At 46.1% G+C, this 20,021-nt stretch overlaps 2 protein-coding genes and 1 long non-coding RNA gene across 10 annotated transcripts in view; 1 reads left to right on the forward strand and 2 right to left on the reverse strand.

The window, feature by feature from the left end:
* Window positions 1-20,021, reverse strand: part of LOC144113648 (uncharacterized) — a 73,859-nt gene that overhangs the window by 11,056 nt on the left and 42,782 nt on the right. The gene's annotated exons all lie outside the window — the stretch shown is intronic.
* LOC144113650 (uncharacterized) lies at window positions 4,519-8,529 on the reverse strand. The gene is made up of 2 exons (XM_077646853.1): window positions 8,526-8,529; window positions 4,519-7,763 (listed from the first exon to the last, which is right to left on the reverse strand). Exons 1-2 carry the CDS (start codon window positions 8,527-8,529, stop codon window positions 4,675-4,677), a joined length of 3,093 nt encoding a protein of 1,030 aa, XP_077502979.1. The 3' UTR covers window positions 4,519-4,674.
* On the forward strand, window positions 8,761-19,945 carry LOC144113651 (uncharacterized). The gene is made up of 2 exons (XR_013310848.1): window positions 8,761-15,049; window positions 19,441-19,945. It is a non-coding gene; the product is annotated as an uncharacterized LOC144113651 (long non-coding RNA).

The raw sequence follows: 20,021 nt of genomic DNA on the forward strand, positions 1-20,021 counted from the left end.
GGTTGGACGCTTGGGCAAGAATAAACATCACCAGTGGCTCGCTGACGAAAGAGACTCACAGTGCTTTGCGACTGACATGCTATTCTCTGGTAGAACTCTCGCGCTACTGCTTAGAAGAACTTCACTTCAAGTACGTACTGCTGGGCAAATTTCAGACGGATGCGCTAGAAGACCGGTTCGGCCGTTACCGCCAGCTGGCAGGATCACAGTACCACATTTCCGTGCGTCAGCTCTACGAATGTGAGAAGAAGCTTCGTCTTCAAAAACTTTTGACATTTCCACGCGAGGAAACAGAGTTTGAAGACGTAAGTGAGGATCTTGTCCCATGCAACTTTTCTGTGGCTGTCAGCGACGACGATATTACACACGCCCACTCTGACATGGATGCTATTGTCTACATTGCAGGATACGCTGCTCATGCTGCTTTAAAGAAGCTTTCATGTTCTGCTTGCTTCAGCACATTGGTGATTGAAAATCGAGAGATCGAAGCGGAAAATACTGCCATGATAGCTAACCTGTCGAGAGGAGGGCTGAAGTTTCCCCAGCCATGCACAGTTCACATGGTACTGATGACTAAACTAGTTGCAGAGAAGTTGTCTTTTGGAGCAACCGCGGAAGATTTTCTCTCCTGTAGAAATCAACGTGGTGTCGTGATTTCACAGACGATTTCCCTCCTGGACGAACACGACATTGAGACATGTGAAAATGGCCACACTGCACAAACTCTCCTGCGCTTGGTAGTACGCGTTGCAACCAACGTTGTTCTAAACAACTTTTGCAAACTAAGAAATGATGCCATACAAGACAATGCGCAGCAGAAGGCCGCAGCCCGGAAAGCAGCAACGCTTAAGAAGAAGTAAGTTTTATTCCCAAGCAATAAAAATGCTTTGCGCACACTTCATTGCTGGTGTCTCGTCGTTTTGTATTGTAAGGGTCAGATTAGCTGTACAAATACTCAACAGCGCAACATTATTGTGAGTGTCATTATTGCTGTGTGTGAAAGCTTTAAGCAAAACACAATACAGAATAAAACTAACACAATGCGCAGTAGACGGTGTTTTTTTTTTCAATGTTCACGAACTTCTACTTTAACAACTAGATATACGCATGTGCGGTCTGTGCGGATGGATTTTACCGCACGGCAGACATCATGTACGTGATAGAACCTAATAATTAGATGATTAATTGAAATTAACTAATCAATTTTTTATTATAATGACCAATAATGCGAAATTGGCGGCCGTATGCTAAATTGTTTATTATAAAAAACTGTATTAGCAGCTCGAACTTTCTTGACAATAAGGTGTTCTGCAATAAAAAAAATATATAAAGCAGATAAAATGATAGCCTAAGGCGCGCACAAACTAGCGAATTTCTTTTCTGCAGCAACGACAAAAATGAAAATGAAGGAATCACTTATAAGGCAGCTACGTACGGCAGTACCCGAATAGTGCAGACGGGCGCGGCGCGCTGAAATCGCGGAGCGCGGGGCCTGCACGGTCCCTTGGCGTGACGTCACGCGGCCGGTGGAGAGGCCTTAGCATTGAGAGGGTGTTGCTACAGTGCTCTAGAATATGGGTAGTGGGTTCAGGAGCCGGCGCGCTCCATGCGATGCGGTGAGGCGGCGAGTGTCTACAGGTCCCGGATGTAAGCGGTGGCGCTGTTGTAGCGTGGGCTGTAGGCTCGGCGCGCCCGCGCGCGCGGCTAGCAGTCCCGCCAAGCTGCCTGCAGCTGTTTGTTGCTTTTTGTGCGGTGCATTTTTCCTCTTTGTGAGTTCGCGGCGTTAAGACTACGGTCATGCCGAATCGTCGGCGTCAACGGCATTGTTTTGCTCCCGGCTGCAAAACGGAATACCAGTGGACGAGAGGCGATCAGCCGTCGCTCTTCGCTGTGCCAAAGGATGAGAACCGACGGAAGCAGTGGGAACGCAACCTTCATCGAAAAGATAAAGTTTTGGACGAAACCTGCTGTGTGTGTGAGCTACATTTCGAGCCATCATGCACTGTGAGGGACTTTATACACATCATTGACGGCAAAGAAGTCCGCATCCCGCGTGGAAAGCCGGAACTTTTACCCGATGCGGTGCCAACTTTGCTGCCGAACGCGCCGAGCTATCTGTCAAAGAAAACACCGCTACAGAGACCACCTAGAAAGAGGAAAAGCACAAGTACATATCCTAATGAAGCGAAAAGACCACAAAGTAATGCTTCCGACGTTAACATGGAATCGAGGTGTCCGGGCATTGACACTGAGAGTAGCGTGTTGGCGAACGACCAAGACCCTTGTGAAGTTGACGAAGCATCTGTGCCGGACGATTTTTCTAAGCTGGATGTTCCTTCAAAGCCAGGACAGTGAGTTTACTGCAATTTGCGACAAAGGAGGGTTGCTCTACCCGTCTCGTGTGCTTTTTTTGATGGTGAGAAGGCTGGAAAACCTTTTCACAACTTTTTTTAGTCAGGAAAAGCTGTGCAGTAACAGCATAGTAGATGTTATGGTGCTGGGAAAATCTCAGATTTCATGTGGTGTAGGGTGCAGCCAGCACTCAGAAGCGCTCACAGTCAGCATTCTCAAGTTTTATGTTTTGACAAGGCTGCATTTTTATGTTAAATCAATCAATGAGTCGCGAGAAGCTCGCAGGAAAAAGAGGCTTCATGCTAAGATGGGCAAGTGCTCATAGTCGCGCAAACAAGAAAACACGGCATTCCTTTGAGAAATTCAAGAATATGTCTCACACTGTGCATACATAGTTGGAGCGCTGCAATAAAGGAGTGCTTTGTTTTATAAAAATTATTTTATCTTGTCGCATTCATCAGCGTTTATACATCGGCGGCAATTGACCCTTCGTTTTGATGAAAAAAATGCATGCATCAAAGCAACAATTAAAACAGGGGCATGAAATCTAAAGGTCGACGAAAACTCGTCCGGTCACGTAGAAGATTCATGTAAAAAGGAAAGGAACGCCGACCAAAGGTTGTTAGAAAAAAAGACGTTTCGGCTTCCCTACGGAAGCCTTGATCAGAGTTATCAAGGCTTCCATAGGGAAGCCAGAGCGTCTTCTTTTTTAACAACAACCTTTGGTCGGCGTTCCTTTCCTTTTTACAAAACAGAGGCATGCATACCACACTTAAAATTATCGCATTCACATATAGTACGCTGTACACACAACGGTCTCTAAGTGAAGCGTTTTTTTTTATTCCAATTTCTTGTTGCCCCGCCCGTCTACTAAAACACTTCCGATGGTTCAAGCTGGAGTACACTCGGCCACGTTTGCCGACAGCTTCGAGTTGGCCGCTGGATAACCCCGATGATCGATAGAATGTTTGCTCCTCTCCCTGTACTCAGCCTTTCCTATGGGCGGCGATAATACTAGTATGCACTAACGTTGAAATATGGCAGCCGTACCTGCAAAAGAGCACGATCAGCGTTGCGAAGCATTAACGGGGCCGCTCGTCCGCACCACCACGCTATCGGCTGTTGGCTACTACTACATCTAATTTTCTTGATTCGCCGACAATATCAGTGTACAGCTTCACCTATTTGTAGGACCTGTTTTAAAAGACAGAGCCTTGCTTATTTCTCCGACGATTCTATGCACAGCGCGCATCCACGGAGCGGCGCGCCGCATTTCATACAGCCCATGCTCTAGTGGCGCCATCTGGTATCGTCGACACAAGTCGCCTCACCGCTGGCCGCTCCCTGAACCCACTACCCATATTCTAGAGCACTGTAGCGCGGCGAGACAAGCGTGCGATAACAGCGCCCCGATAGCGGAGAGGAGCCGCCCCGCGGCCGTTCGGAGCGGCCTGGAATTTTTTGACTACCCCTGTACGCCACCCCCATAGGATATCCTGGGCGCGTGTTTCCAAAGACCACGGTGTAAGAAGTAGCTTAGGTGAGAGGGCGGCGGCGCGGGGCGCACGGCGGAAAGGCTCTGCTTCTAGAGAGCGCCTACAGATGGCGCGAGCAACTGCGCCCCTTTGGCCCGGCCTCCCGCACGCCCCGTCAATGCGAAAACTGCGCCCCGCTCATGGTGCAAGAAGCACTTTGCTGAGGGCATCGGCATTTTCCGTTTTAACACAGTGCTTTCAAAGAACTTCGAGCTGTTTGTGCTTAATATGAGGTCTGCTCGTTTAACCCTGTTCTTACTTAGTTGTGGGGTGCCGACAGAGTCCGACGCCCTGATTATAAACCGCGCGCAGTAAGAAAGAAATCTGGCCGAGGAACGATTTGGTTCAGTTTTGCGGGAGGCTGGATATAAATCATTACCTTTCCTTAACAACAAAAGCCGAGGCCTGAGCAATTCGTTCGTATTGACAGGATGTTATAGGGTTATGGAACAGCTACTGTTGCGGCCGTGCTTGCTGTCGCAATCGCGTAATGATACAAGCTAACAGCGTTTTTTTTTCATTACGCATGTAGTATTTTAATCAACCTTATTTGGCGTCGCTAGCTAAAAAGCCACCGGCATTATTTCTTTGCTATTCCCCGCATATGTAGCATAGCATCGCATCAAAACACTTTTTTTTCACGTCATTTATTTACTGAATTTTAGAATTTTCAGGCAAGAAAGCATGTAATACAAAACGTCAATACAAATAACATGCTCGATAAAAGAAGCGAATGAAACGCGAATAAGCAAGAAAAGGCATGTTCAGTTCGTTGAAGCGGTCCTGCTTACACAAGCTTAGACATTTTGCGCAAGTCTTGGCTCTTCTTTTCATGCTTGTTCTTCAGTTGCCTGCAGTACTGACGCATGCGTAGGCATATGTAGTAATGTAGCAACTTGGCAAGCATTTCTTCTTTGTGCGTACCACAAGGAAACGTGAAGTGGAAATTCTCTAGCACGGCATTAGTAGTTGTGTCGTATGCATCCCTGTCATCTGCGTACTTAGCGAACCTTTCCTCAGTGTATTTGAACAAGTCAAAGAGGTGCATATTTGGATGCGTGAGCCAGCCCGTGGTTTTGCAGTTCACGAGATCGGCTTCGGGCACATTTGCGAGACCTTTATGTCCTTCAAGAGCACCCTTGCAAACGGAGCAGGTTGTAACATTGCGAAGTTTTCTTGACACAAACCCTGTAACGTAGTAGACAATACAGTCAACTACAGTTGCATCTGTGTCAGGGTCGTCGAAATCGAAGACATCGTCGCACTCCCAGTTTTCATCATCGATGAGCCCGTCAAGTCTTTGCTTCAGTTCATGCAACTTTCCCGCATGTTGCGCGGCTCTGATGTCAGCCAAAGTCACAACAGCTGCTTGCCTTTTATCAAGCACCGTACAATTCCCAAACTTCGGCGGTTTTACCAAAGAATATAAGCTGAGCATGCGGTACAGCTGTAGGAAGGTGGGAAACGTCGGGTGCTCATTCTGCCCACCAGCTTGCCTGAGAAAGAGGTACTTGTGGATTTCACCGCTCACGACCTGTTGCTCCCACGAGTCCAGCCACTCGGATGCAGATTCCAGGACACCAAAATCCTTGCACTCCAGTTTTAAACCTTCTGCCGGAAAGCGCCGGTTTAAAGCGTCAAACAAGTCATTTAAAAAAAGCGTGAATTCGACCGTCGGCTCCACATTGGTTAGACGAGGCGCACCTCTCTTTGCATAAAAAAGAATTCCTTTAGCCACAGAGTTGCTGAATATCTGCGTAGCAAGCTTTACCCTCATCCTGAGCATCCTGGAAGGGTTTATGTGGCTGTATGTTATTTTGGGACATACTTTGAGCTCTGTTTTGTTCTTGCTGTCTGCAACGAACAAGGCATCATAGCAGGACCACCTTATCAGCTTCCCGTCTCTTTTGAGAACCTTCTTGTCTAGTAGCCTGTTTCTGGTGCACTTGAAAAGATGAGGTGTATCAGACGGTAGGTACACATTTCTAGAACGGTCCATTGGGTGCTCAAAAGAATTACGAACGTGACCCAGAGAACCAGTGATACCGAGCTGCTTCCACATCGCCCGGTTGGTGGAAGCACCGTCACACACTACTCCGTCGACGAACAAGCCGGCGTTTTCTAGGATACATTGGATCAGGAGTTGAGAAAGCAGCGTCCCCTTAGTTGGTCCTTTCGACGCAAATACGGCTACTGGCTGTAAGTATGTTTCACCAAACGGTGCAAAAGCAAAGACGAGGCCATGACCTGCGATTTCATTGCTTTGATTATTTTTTTCTCCATGATCAACAAGACCGGTGTACGTCATTGTCTGCGAGTTGACGGCCACTTTTTTTCTTACTTGAATTTCGTCCAAGATAAGGATTCCCCTCCGCTGGAAAGCGGTCTTTGCGGCAACCTTTATCTTGAGGGCTTTGAAGAAGTTCTCATCAAAACCGCACTTCTGGCCAACCATGCTAATATATTTTCTCATGGTGGTGACGCACGGCAAAGGCAATATGTCGTTGTTCCGTAAAAAAGAGTAGGTGGCCGGGCTCCGTATATGCAGCAAGAGGCACAACAGGATCCAGTCGTCCGTGTACCGTCTGCTTGATTTTGATGCGCACTTAGCCGCTGCTATACATTCTTCTAACAAAAGCAGCTGTGCTGGCGGTATATCAAGTCCCTTCAGTTTCTCCTTGATATCTTGTTCGTGCAAATCTGTTAGCTGCTTCATCGCCGCCTGCAACTGCCCCAGTAGAAGCTTGTTGCGCTTTGCCAGTCGTGCTCTTGAACGCTGAAGGGCTGACCTTGCACGTCGCAAAGCAGAAAGCTTCTGTTGCTGGACAGGCCCCACCAACAACCTGAAACGCTTGAAAGGTATTTGCTGCTTGGCTCGGGCAGCTCGGCGATCAGCATGTATCCTTAGGGTGTCAGCAAGGCCAGAACACAGACGACAGATGGCACCCCGAGATGTCACCAAAAGGCATTTGTTGTGTCTCCAGTTTTTTTGAGAGTCCACAAAAGCACATTCAGGGGACACATCAGGGAAGTCCTTCAAACTAGGTCCTCCCCCACAGACATCCGTGTTGTCAACAACTTTCAGCATGGTTTGAACTTCAAGGGGTGACGTGGCGACGGGACTTATGCCCACTGCAGTAGGGTCGATCAACTTGTCGAATATGTAGACTTGCACGGTCATGTCGCTTTTAATGTGCACCGCCTTCCTGTTAAACAGTACCGACGATCCGTCGCTGGTCCTATGCGCTACCGCGGCGTCAATAAACACGACGTCCCTCACTCCTGCTACATTGATGAGATGCGCTGCCCATGAAGGCTGTGGTAGGCTAATGCAAGATACTCCACTGAAAAGCTGCTCGAACGATGAGTGAGATGAGTCATTCTCACTGGATTTTGCAACACAAGCGTTGTCGTCAGAAGATGTTTCCATACTGTCCGCTGGAAAAACATCTATGTTGCTAGCTGACATCAGCGCGCTGCTGCTGTCACTGTTCCGGTCACTCACAGAAGCAGCCACAGGAAGCGCTAGCCGTTTCACATGCTTTCGAGGGCTTTTGATCTTTTTCGAGAGGTAGCTTGGAGCGCCTTCGAAAAATGATGGCACAGCGTCTTTTGAAAGGCCCGCTCTTCTTGTTCCAGACATCAACACATGACTGTCGATTTCCGCAGACCATGTCTTCAGGATAAAATGAGAAGCGAAATGCTTTTCACAAACACGGTCCGTCCTTTGGAGTATGCGGTCTTTACGAGGTATAGCCCGTCTCCATGCTTCAAGTCTTGCTTCATCGTTTGGCGGCTTGAAAAGCGAGTACTTTTCTTTGCAAGACTTGTAACCAGTGTTGCAAAACGGTGCGAAGCACTTTCCCAATATGCACGCTCATGAAACAGTCCGACACCGTGCCAAAGACCCGAAGGTGCAGCAGCGGAAGTTCCGGTGACGTCATTAACACAAAAAAAAACAAGCAAAACAAAACGATTACGCCACTTACGTTTGTTCGAGCATACCACATATTACACAAACAGAGATTCACTGTTAATAAAATGGCCTGCTGCATTAAAACTTCTCAACAGCAATCCACTTTTTACATCGCTTGCGTTTGTCGCGCCATCTCCACGTCGGCCGACGGGGCAGCTGGCGGGCTGGCTGGTTTCGATAGTTTTATCGGGAAGAAATGGGCATAGGACTGAGTATCGCGCTAATGCACAGTTCCAAAACCAGCACGAGCACTGTACAGGTTGAAAAAAAAAAAGAAAACTGAAGGTGAGCTATGCCGAAACTCCGTCTCGATAATAATAATTGGTTTTTTGGGGAAAGGAAATGGCGCAGTATTTGTCTCATATATCTTTGGACACCTGAACCGCGCCGTAAGGGAAGGGATAAAGGAGGGAGTGAAAGGAGAAAGGAAGAGAGAGGTGCCGTAGTGGAGAGCTCCGGAATAATTTCGACCACCTGGGGATCTTTAACGTGCACTGACATCGCACAGCACACGGGCGCCTTAGCGTTTTTCCTCCATAAAAACGCAGCCGCCGCGGTCGGGTTCGAACCCGGGAACTCCGGATCAGTAGTCGAGCGCCCTAACCACTGAGCCACCGCGGCGGGGCATCCGTCTCGATAGCTGTCGCGCGATCCTGTCGTACTCATTGGTGTGCAGTGCGTTTATTTTTGGGGATACGCAGGCTGACCCTGTCTTCTCTTACGACCATATTTTTCCGTCCCCGTCCCAAACATATGCCCGCAAATATCGTAAATGGTCTTCTTGCTCCACTGCCGCTACTGTCCCGGCGCTGTGCTTGGCTGGGACAGGCTGTGTCAACGGTGAGCTTAAAGGAGACTGCTGTAAGTTAGATCTTCTGGGGCTCCGTCTCGATTGTTGTCATGCGGTCCTGCGGCGCTTGCTCGCATGCGGTGCATTTACAGCCCGGCGAGATCGAACGCAGCTGCCGAGCGAAGCTAGCAGATTTCACATTTTCGTAGACTTCATACCGACCTTGAGGTCTATATTTTTTTTCTTTTGCTTCTCTCTGGCAGGTTGCAGTGCCGTGAAAGCAATGTCACCTTGCTGATTCGAACAAGGTGGCGAGCTGACCCAACACTAAGTGCAAGTTGAGGCAAGAAGATGAACAAATGCATCAAAAAGAATGACTTTCCTTTGCTTAGCCTCATTCTCTTTGTGCAGTCAAGAAAGGCACCAAGCACGAGTACAATTGCCCAGTTTAAAGTGCTGATGCCCTGCACACAGGAGTGAAGTGAAAGCACTGTCCTCACCACCTGAAGCCTGCACACACACATGAGAACAGACTCCCTGTTTAGGAGGATACCACAAGGTTGTGGCGACTTTCTAGCAATCTTTTAAACCCAACAAAGAGTACTGCATACTAACATCTGTAATGTGTGGCAACAGAAATGCTGCAGCACCATTGTTAGTGTACTAAAAAAGCTGCAAGAAAAACTTCCCAAATATTCAGCTTGCAGTTCAAAAGCGAACTGCTTTCAGCCCGGACTCCTCTCATCGACAGGCAGCTCTGACAAGAGCTGCTTATTCACGTACACACATCACTTCGCATATACAATACACACACTGAGTATGTGTTTCTTAAATTAAAAATGTCTTAACAGACATACATTATGAATGTATGTGGACAATACAGGCATATATTGAAATTATGGGGTGAAACATACCAGTGCAAAGCAGGCAATGAGGCATTCTTAGTTCCTTGAGCTTTCTGCATGAATATGTTTTACCATGACCATTTTGCAACTTCATTCACAAACAGGCTTTCCTTGTTTCATAAGCATGAAGTTATGTGGTTTGTGGTTTAAAGTCCCACAGTGACTCAGGGTATGAGGGCCGGCGTAGTGAAGGACTCCGGATATTTCAAGCACCTGGGGTTCTTTAACATACACTAACGTCGCACTATGCAAGGACTTCTAGCATTTCACTTCCATCGAAATGTGACCTATGCGGCCAGTATGGAACCTGTGTCTTTAGGGTCAGCAACCGAGCACCATAGCCACTGCGCCACCATGGTGGCCTGAAGTTATGCGTAACGTGCATATGCCTGATGTGAAGGTGGTGTAAGACAAGTTTAATAAAGCATTCTTTAGTGCCGACATAACTTTGATTCACTGAGAATCTGCTTTACCAGGTGTAGCTTATTGTTGATAGCATTATATGAGGTGGTCTACTATTTCTTTTCTAGCTTACTATCCACCAGCTTCAAGCAATGTATGTGGAATATTGACTTTTTCTAGTTTCTCGTATGCTCATGAAGCACTCCCGTCAACTCTTTTGTTACTGCATATGCTGACATGGCTCCGGACCCAGCACAATTTTATTGCATGTCGAGTGTTGGGGCTGTTGCTGTATTATGCATGATATCTTCTAATAACAACTGTACTGCATTTTTTGGCGTGAACTACTTTCAGCATGTTTAGTGAGTAAATGTAGATTATGCTGCTCTCAATGTTTTCACCTAGAGTTGTTCGATGTGCTTTAAAATTATCTGCAGACTGGCATTTTCGTACTGAGTCTGCAAGAAAAATCCATACCACTACCATAGCCGTACGATACTGCTGCCATATTCTGCCCAACAAACTTGGTGACTGCTGCAACGTCTTGTATCTTGTCAATACCAGTCCCTCGTGTAACACGCTAAAATGGAGTCTAAAGAAAATAAGGTCTTCTCTTGTCGTTGCTGTGGTTTTTATTAAAAAACAAAGCAGAAGCAAAATATGTATGACTGCAGCAGCAATTGCTATCTACTATGTTAAGTTCTGGCTGAGCTGTGGCCAGCGGAAATAAAGGAAATAGTGAAGAAGATAATAAAGGAAATAGGGAAGAAGATTGGAAGATTTGCAGAAAAACAGCAGGGATATCAAGAGGGTAGCGCCAGAAAACACTGCCGCTACCTTCCTAGGGCCAAGAAGGACTTTTTTCTGTTTGATTCGGCCCAGTCAAAAATTGTTAAGAGGGCTATTGCTACCCTTTCCATGGAGTCAGCACTCCTCAAGTCGTGCTCTCACATGATGTGGGCAAGCTTCCAGGGTGAGGTAAATAGACTGCGTAAAGCAGGGTTCCCTAACCACGTCTTGGCTGCCGTGACCGAGGCACTGCTGCAGAAACTTAAGAGTAGGGCAAAGAGGCAATGCCGGAAAGAAGATTTCGGCAAAGCCAAACCAGTGGTGATACCATATATTCACAAGGTGTCCCACAATCTAAAATGAGTTGGCAACAAGTACGGAGTTCCTATGGTCTTCTCCGCCCCCTGCAAATTGGTCACGATGTGCCTCAAGCTTAGCAGCGGTGCTAAAACATTCAGCTGTGGAAAAAAACACTCGAAGCCCTACATAAGGTTTGCCACAGGAGTAGTCTACGAGATCCCCCTTACATGTGGCAAGGTGTACGTCGGCCAGACTGGACGCTGCGTAAACGAGCGTGCTGGGGAACACAAAAGGTCGTTAGGGAACACATCATATTCTTTCGAAAAACTACCTGTCCATTGCCGCTCTTGCATTGATAAAAATGGGAAAAACTGAACCACAATTTGGGGAGATCAATACTAGCTGGAAGTAAAGATAGATTAGCTCACGAACTGGCTGAAGCCTTCTTTATCAAAGAGAGAGGTGGCAAGTGCGTAAGTAGCACTTCTATCTCCCTGCGAGCAAGTGAACATAGATTGTTTAAAAATACTCAGTAATGAGTAGATTCAGTCTGTGTGGTGTTTTTGATTTTTTTTTTGCCTTATGGGAAACGTGCATGAGTTCACCTTCTTCGGGCTATACATATGCTACATGTGGCCTTCAATAAACACAGTTGGAGTCAACGCCCGTCCTGTCCGTCTTTCTGTGGGGTGTGTTAAATTCATTGCTGTTTTTGCCTTTTGTTAGGCAATGCTCCACCAACTAGCCCGGGAAGGCTAATAAACTGCACATCTCCAACCAAAAACTTTATTTTAACCCGTTTCGAAGCCGGCTCGGCTCCTTCATCAGGGGCGACTGCCAGCAGTAGCTAGCATCTTTTAAGTATGGAGGGGAGGAGGGGTCAAAGGAACGAAAGCTGTGATGTGAAAGGCGTGGGGGAGGAGGGAGGGCGGTTAAGGATGTTAGTCACGTCGCACTGTGGGGAGGCGGTCAATGGCGACTTTTTTTCGTTGACTGCCTCCCAGACAGGCAAATCTGTCAAAATGTTTAGTTTGTAAGCCCAGGAAGATGTACTGTAAATTAAACCTGTAACCTGGTTTGTCCAGCAGAATGGCTTTGCTGCTGCATTACCACAGAGGCCCATTCACATTTGTTGAAGTTTCATTCAATGAGATGAATGAAATGAACATGGCAAGGAACTCATGCCTGAGAAGGTGAACATAGAAGAGCAAAAGTAGTAAAAGGAGAGTACTTAACTTGATGTCCATATAGCAATGACTGTATAACGAAGCTACTCGCACCACTACGAAGTAGTGTATTACAGTGCTGAGCACATAGCTTGAAACTGTGAAGCACTCTACGTGATGCTGCTTTGGTGCATAAAAATCGAATCCTACTTTTAATTAATATTGCTCAGGAATCCTTTCAAATACCTATACCATAAATATTCTTAAACTTTTAGCTGCTTTATGAAAACAGAAAGTTAAGCGACTTCAATAGTTCTTTCTGAACTGACTTGAGAGTTGCAAGGTGCATTGACAAACACATGAAACGGGTGCATTCAGGATTAAACATTTGTCAATGTTGTGTTCATAGGCAGCCTGCAGTGCCCAGGCAGCACTGCAATCTGCCTGTTTCACATGGCTGCTCTGCACATTCGCATCTCACCTCCTTGAGCTTCACAGGTTGAAAACAAACCTCCAGCTTCTGCTGTGCTAGTGCAGTTCACGTTATCGACAGGCACAAGCAACGCACGGTGGTTCTTTTCACTTCACAGGTGCAGTTGGCACCTTGTAGAATTTGGTCACGCCCATGTCACCAATGTGCGTTTGTTTTCAAACAATTTTTCTGGGTGGCAGACGAGTTTTCACGCCTTCCCTGTAAGATAATGCCTCCTGTGAAAAAAATAAATATATTGTTCAAATGTGCGTCTAAAAACTGCTGCTGTCAGCTGCTTTGGCAGTGACAAATGCAACACCACATTAGGAATGATTATGAAAGTGTACGTTTGGCTGATAACATCCCTTGCCTAGGTGCCCCCATTGTACCCCACTTAGATGACACACATGTGGCTTCGACAGGGCACACATGCTTATGCCTATAAAAGCAGGCAGGTGGCATGGAAAAGCACCATGGTTGCAACTATAAAATGCATGCTCTCTTGCTAGGCTGTGTTGCAGCACCGCAATCGACGCAGCAGACTTCATCACAGGTTGCCTATAAGGAATTGAAAATATAATGTAACTTCTTAGCTCTTAAGTGAACTCTGAACACACTCCTTAGCAGACCCTACACTACCTGCAACTCACATCTGGAGATGTCAGTCCTCCTGTTATGGCATTTGTCACCAGCTGTTCATGCTGTTATGAGCCAAACTTTTTTTATTTTGAGCTCGCATTGCTCAAATATTGCACTGTTTTGTGCGTTTACTATAACTTGTGCTTGTACTGAAAGATGGGATAGCTACAGCTTTTTAGATGACAGCTTGTATGAGTACCCCATATGCCCTTTAACAAGAAAAGTTTTTGCTATCAGTACATTTTGTAGTTTCGCTACGGAATGTCAGTAATGTTCTCGAGGAATGAGCACTTCAAGAGAATCCAGTGCGTGTTAACTTGCTTGAAGTAAGGCTGGTACACTAACGTTTATTTGGTCGAACGCGTAGTGTGCCAGTGTTAGAAAAACAACAATAGGAAGGGGCATATGCAATAGGCCTCATTTTGACTTGTTTACTGAAAGGCAAAAATGTCAAGTAGCATTCAGGATTATAAATTGGGTATAAACAACCAGAACAGGCTTACATTGCATACTGTGTGCCCACAGCACAGCAAAAATGCGACTAGGCCAAAGAGCACGTTCTTCTGTACAAGGTAACCAAAGCATCTTGCGGTTCTTCGGCAGTTTGAAGTCGGCACAAATATCTCACTACAATGCACATGCTAGGCACTTGAGCACGTCCTGGCAATCTAGCAAGGCCAAAATTTGTTCCACCTCGACAACGGTCCATCAAATTTCATCTTATTTGGCGTCACAGCTTTTCACCACATGACGGTAGTGCCTTGCGGTGGATACCCAATGAGGGATAATGAGAAGGCACAAAATACCAGAAGTGGAGCACACAACAGGTTTGCTACTGGAGTAAGAAAAAAATAAAGCAATGAGAGACCAGCAGCGGCGGAGTGTGCCGCTGAAATCACAAGGCCTTCCGAGATGCACAAAATCCATGCGATGAATTGCCTGCAGAACGAATGCATTTTCGGAGGTTGATTTCACACATTAAGAGGGAACGCCTCGTCATATTACAAAGGTAAACTACTCCACAACTGCTAAAAATCACTGCTGAAAAGCTGTAAAGATGCAGGCAAGCAATCTGCAGCAAACGCGTTTTCCGCCCTGGACGCGGCCATCTTCCTAGCCAACAGCACCAACAGGGCAACCAACAAAACAAGTTCTGCCAAATTTAGCGGAATAATAACAGGCAGTTTTGAAACAACCAATTTGCAAAAAAATGCACGCAAAGTAGGGCCTCATTTTGTGAAATGAGTATAAAATAAAAATAAAATACTTTACAAAAATGCTGTGCCAGTCTTTTGTCGATCTCGAAATTGGCAGGGCAGCAGCATCGTGATTGCCACGAAGTCAGATGGGCTACTGCTTGGCATACAAAAAATCGGTGCTGCGTGAAGTTGTCTAAATTAATTCGATTCCGTGTTTATTTTTTCAAAGGTATTCAATATGTAAGTTAATGAAACGCTTACGCATACCACGCTTTGACCCTCGGCAACTGGAATCAGCGAGTCGAGCTACGTAGGCTCGATGTGCCCCACACAGCGCTGTTCAAAGAATACCATCACCGCAAGAGATGGCCAGAACGAAGCGTAGTTCTTCGCTTCGAACGATATGTGAGTGTCATCGCCGGAACGCCGCGACAGCTTTCATAAACCTCAAACCGCAGTTCATGACCAACTTGGGTGCACTCGTCCGGTGGCAACGCTGCGGCAATAACCCAACCAGCGAAAAGGTAAGCTACCAGAAAACCCAAAACATTAGCGTGTGGAAATCTAAAGTATTAAATTTCCTGCGAACTGGGAAGCGTCTCTTACAACTTAAATATACGGTGTCTCTTCAACAATGGGTGCCAACTAAGTGTGACAGTCATAACTTGCACGTCAGAAATAAGATGTTGAAGCACTAGCTGTGGCAATCGTTTGGTCGCGGATGGCATGGAAACGAAAGAATGCAAGCACTGGCCTTAAATGAATTAAGAGCTTGAGATGTTCGGCTCCCATACAGGAGCTTTGTTCACAATGATACAGCGACACGGCACAAGCGTGCGGAATGGCGCCGTTGCTTGCTACTGTGAATGTGCTAAAAAAAATAAGTCAGTTTTCTTTTCGTAGATTTGGCTTCAAAAGGCAGCAGGTGATCGCCCTCCACGGTGCATACGAACACGGCTCTTGAAGGCCTGCTGCCTCTCAGTGCTTTCCTGTCGACAATTTTGTTCATTACATCCTTCATAGCAACTCCAATTCACAGGGAATCAATTTTAGGCAACCGCAACTACACAAAGGCAGTGTACTGCTTTAAAAGTATGCACCTGTGGAAGAAACAGTGGTAATTTCTTGTGACCGACATTGCCAGAAAAAAAAAGAAGCTTATTCCTTCAGTTTCATGCGTTTCACGGCAACCTTATCGTGTCGCAGTTGTTTGGTACGGATGTTTTACACTTGCAGTCCATTCTCATCTCAAACAAAAACCCGTCTCTTTGTTCCCATCGCAATTACAAAAATGTGAAGTGAATGGCAATAATTTTACATTTACATTTTCATTCCTTACAAGGAATGAGCAAAATGCCTGCATAACCTACTAATGTGGTTTTGAGAACTGGCATGGGGTCACTCGATCATAAGGTGGTTTTGAGAACTGGCATGGGGTCACTCGATCATAAGGTGCCATACATATCTGGTACTAGTCAAAAAAGCAATATTATGATTGTTAATATTCTGCCCCATGAAACTTGAAATATTCTTCAGCAGCCGTTCGGAACAATAAGGTATATTGCCTCCTCTATTACCACTTGCTTGACCAACATATGCTGCTGATAGACTAGCAGTTGCTGTGCCTGGTATAACGCCAGCATGCTCTAAATAAAATTCTGTGCTCCTTGTGAACACGCCGAAAAAAATAAAAGAAAAGCGATTTGATACACATCTCTACGGCAATTTAGCTCAAGCCTATAATGTTGACCAACTGACCTTTAAGTAGTTTATTACCTCTGATAGTGATTTACTGCTGCTTATCTATCCGCTAAATTTCTCACAAAAGGTATTCCCTGTTCAGATGTACTCTTTAGCAGCAGCACTATCACTGCCTCGTCCGCCATGCCATACTGCCGCTGCACCTCCTGTAGAAGGTGCAACGACCGAATACTGAACGTTGACATCACAGTCATTGATCACCTGTTGAAGCTGAAAATGAAATAGTGTGAAAGCAGAAATAGGATTGTAAATTATTCAGCAGTTGTACGCAAATACCACATGGCGATTCATGTATATTATTGTCTTATGTATTATTACAAAGAAGAAAACATGCAACCAGGATTTTGTGTCTATAGTCATTGAACTTCTGCACAGGCGTAATTGATGGCTTATTGCCCTAAAGCATAGATGTAAGCCAGCGACTTGCCGTACATGAGGCGCAGTTACGTGCTACTTGATGGGAGGGCTACTCTCCAATTGCGCAAGGCATGTTTGCTTTTCTTGTGACTTGTCGTGTTAGCTTTCATGTATTTTGCATATTGCATATGCAGTTTTCTCAAGGGGGTGGGGGGGGGGGGGGGATGAGCCAACAACTTATCTTTTTGGGAGACCAGCTGGGTGGTGCTTAAAGGGACCCTGAAATGATTTCAATGGTCATATTCTAGTGCAGCAGATCTGCAGAGGTGGTCTTTGTGGGTATTCGACTCAAATTTGAAAGCTCTGCGTGGACCCTACAATTTAGAAATCATTTTAAAAAATCACTACTCGCAGTAGCTTGCAAACCGATTAGGGTGACATATCAACCCGCGCCTGTCCCCTACCCCTATTTATTACATCAGTGGGCAGTCTGGGCTAGCTGGTTTGCCCACACTGTGAATGATTGTTTCAAGGTGAGTGACCCTTTGTTGGCACTGCATGATTCTGCCATTTGCACTCGCAGGCACACTCACACTGATGCAGCAGTCCACAGTCACATTGCAGCTGGGACGTTGTCCTCCACACTGCAGCACAGCGAGTGACTGCGCTTGGCCTTCTTTGATGGCCTGCCTGGGGGGACACGTTTTGAACCTTTGTTCAGGCCAGGTCGTCTCCTTGAGATGCTTGTTGGCTGCACACTTATCTTGCCTCGGCACCTTGAAACCCTGCAGACTGCAGCTGACATGTTTATCATTGCCGTGACAAAACTTTGCTTGCTTGGAAGGCTTTTCAATTTTTTTGCCAGTCTGGCTGTATGCTTCATGCATGTCGGGTCATTTCCAACTTCAGCCTTCAGGTGTTGAAAGGCTTCTATGAGGGCTTCGAAAGGGTCCTCCGCCAGTTCCTAAAGCAAACACACACAAAAAAAATTCTTTGCTTAAATGCTGCTGTTGGCCTACCGATGGGCTGCTTGTCTCAATCTGTTCTATGCGAAGAGAAAACTGAGCTCTATGAACCTGATGCTCGTAAAAGGTACAGCACGGCAGGCTTCCTTAAACTTCCTCCCATTGAAAATGAGCCAAGTTCTTTGATGCACATGTGGCTAAAATGTAAGAAGGAAAAGTGAGGAGAAGCACCATGTATCCCAGACGTATTGTGAAAAAAGTGGCAGAACTAACATATTATTCATAAGCCTACTTTACGCTTCAGAATCATGGTTGCTAAGAGGCAGCATGCCAGTCGGCATGTGCAGGCTGTTGCTGCTGTGGGCAATAGAGAGGCATGATTCAGTAAAACGAGCTCTTGGGCGTGTTGGTTACTTGTCTTAGGCACAGTAGCAGCGCAAAAAAACACACAAAAGAAGAACTAGACACGCAGCGTCTGTGCGTGTCTCTCGGTGTCTAGTTCTTCTTTTGTGTGTGTTTTTTGCGCTGCTACTGTGACTAAGAGAGGACTGAGAGGAGGATGAGGCGTCATGCATATGGGGGAGCGCATTGTCTGATCGTGGGGCGGCTCCTCTGCTCTCCTCTATATTTGCAATTGGGAAGATCCCACCAAACACTTTGTGCACGAGTGCCTGGTGTTTACAAAATGCGCCCTGCTGACCAGAGCGGCAGGTGCACAGGCCGATGTCAGAGTACACAGTGTAAAGCTTGCTATCTGGACTGCTGCCACTTGGGACGACATAATGCCTATCTCCAGTGCACCTAATGTTTTTTTCGGTGTCTTTTGGCAGCTTCTTTAAAAGCCTCTCATAGAGGAGCATGTGCCCAGTCATACGTGAGTGTGCATGGTCTAGTATTCTGTGGAAAAAATATTTCTCCCACACAACAGAGAGGAATTCAGCTAGGGTCACAACATTAAACGCTCTTGTCCTGTGCAAGATTATGTCTTTCAGGACCCTAATCGAGGCCTCTGAATAATTATTTGTGTTGTGGCCTCGTGTCTTCGCTGACAGTCGGAAGAGAAGCACCCATTCTTCTTCTCTCTCCAGTAGAGTGACGACGTGGGTGATGAGGCCCTTGTGCTGTTGGGAGTAAAGGTCTTGCTTGGCGGCCTCCAATGTGTCCTTGCTATCAGCGTCCATGATCTGCAAGGTTTCCAGCAAAAAAAAAAGAATAGCTCCAAGCAGAAGCATTTAAACACTAGTGCATTATATAAAAAAACTAAATATTTCAATTCGGAACCACGTTATATGAAGTACATTCCAAACATTTACATGTAGTCTGAGAGCTTAGCTTTGAATTAGTCAGTGTCCAAAATTTTTAGCACTGGTGCTGCCATCTAAAGAGCGTCTGCTGTATTGAAGTGCAGCAGCAGGTGGAAACACTAGTATAGCTTCAACGGCATTGTAAAAATCCCCACTTAATTATGAGCTAGAACAAAGTTGCTACAACGATTTATACATATGCTGAGTTTGTCAATTCGGTCTACAGATCCCTGGAAGAATGAGCAGGTGCGTTAATTTTGGGTACACATTGGGAAAAGTTTCATGAAGGCCTTGGCAGTGATTAAGCAAGCATTCACGCAGGTTTGCAAGGCCTGTATGAAATGCTGCTACCAAAATTAAACTTCTTGAATTGGTTACAGACACGGCAGCAGATTTAACTGTTGTTGTGCATCATTTTATTGCCGTATTTGTGGTTGAGATCCTGACCACTCTTCGGAACGAGGAGTGCATTGACACCTGCATGGAGCTACATAGGATTGTCGTAAATGTGCAAACATTTTGTTCCAGGTCACTGTTGCGGCTACCTGGTGTTACAATTATGACTCTGAAAGAAAGCAACCATCCTCCCAGGGAAGAGCCTGCACTTGTGATGAATGGTGAGACAAGTGTAAAGTCGGGTGCATGTTCAGGACTATCCTTGGCATCCATGGCATTGTGCACGAAAAGCGGACACCAGAACGACAAAGGAGTCAATTCCATCTGCTACTGTACCATCTTGCAGCACCTGGAGACGTCCCCTTAATCGGCCTACAGAATGATTTCAAGGCTCCCTTTTCCAAATTTGCTGCTTTTGTTAAAAAAGAGGTGGAGCTACCATCAGAAAAATGTATCAGGGCTATGACATTGCATCTCACATAAAGCGAACAACCTTGGCTATATCACTCTGTTACAACTAATGAGGAAGCGCTGTAAGTTCACTCCCACAGTCTCCTAGCTACTGTGATCCCCGTAAAGAAAATGTAGCTACCCCCTCCCCTGAAATAAATAAATTAAAGTGGATTTGAAGCTTTAACTGCTGGCCAGGTTTGCTCAAACAGGCTACAAGGTCAGGTGGCGCTTGCGTGTGCGCCAGCCAGGTAAAGCGTCTA

Source organism: Amblyomma americanum, chromosome 1, assembly GCF_052857255.1.
Source record: "Amblyomma americanum isolate KBUSLIRL-KWMA chromosome 1, ASM5285725v1, whole genome shotgun sequence".
Taxonomy (NCBI): Eukaryota; Metazoa; Arthropoda; class Arachnida; order Ixodida; family Ixodidae; genus Amblyomma; species Amblyomma americanum.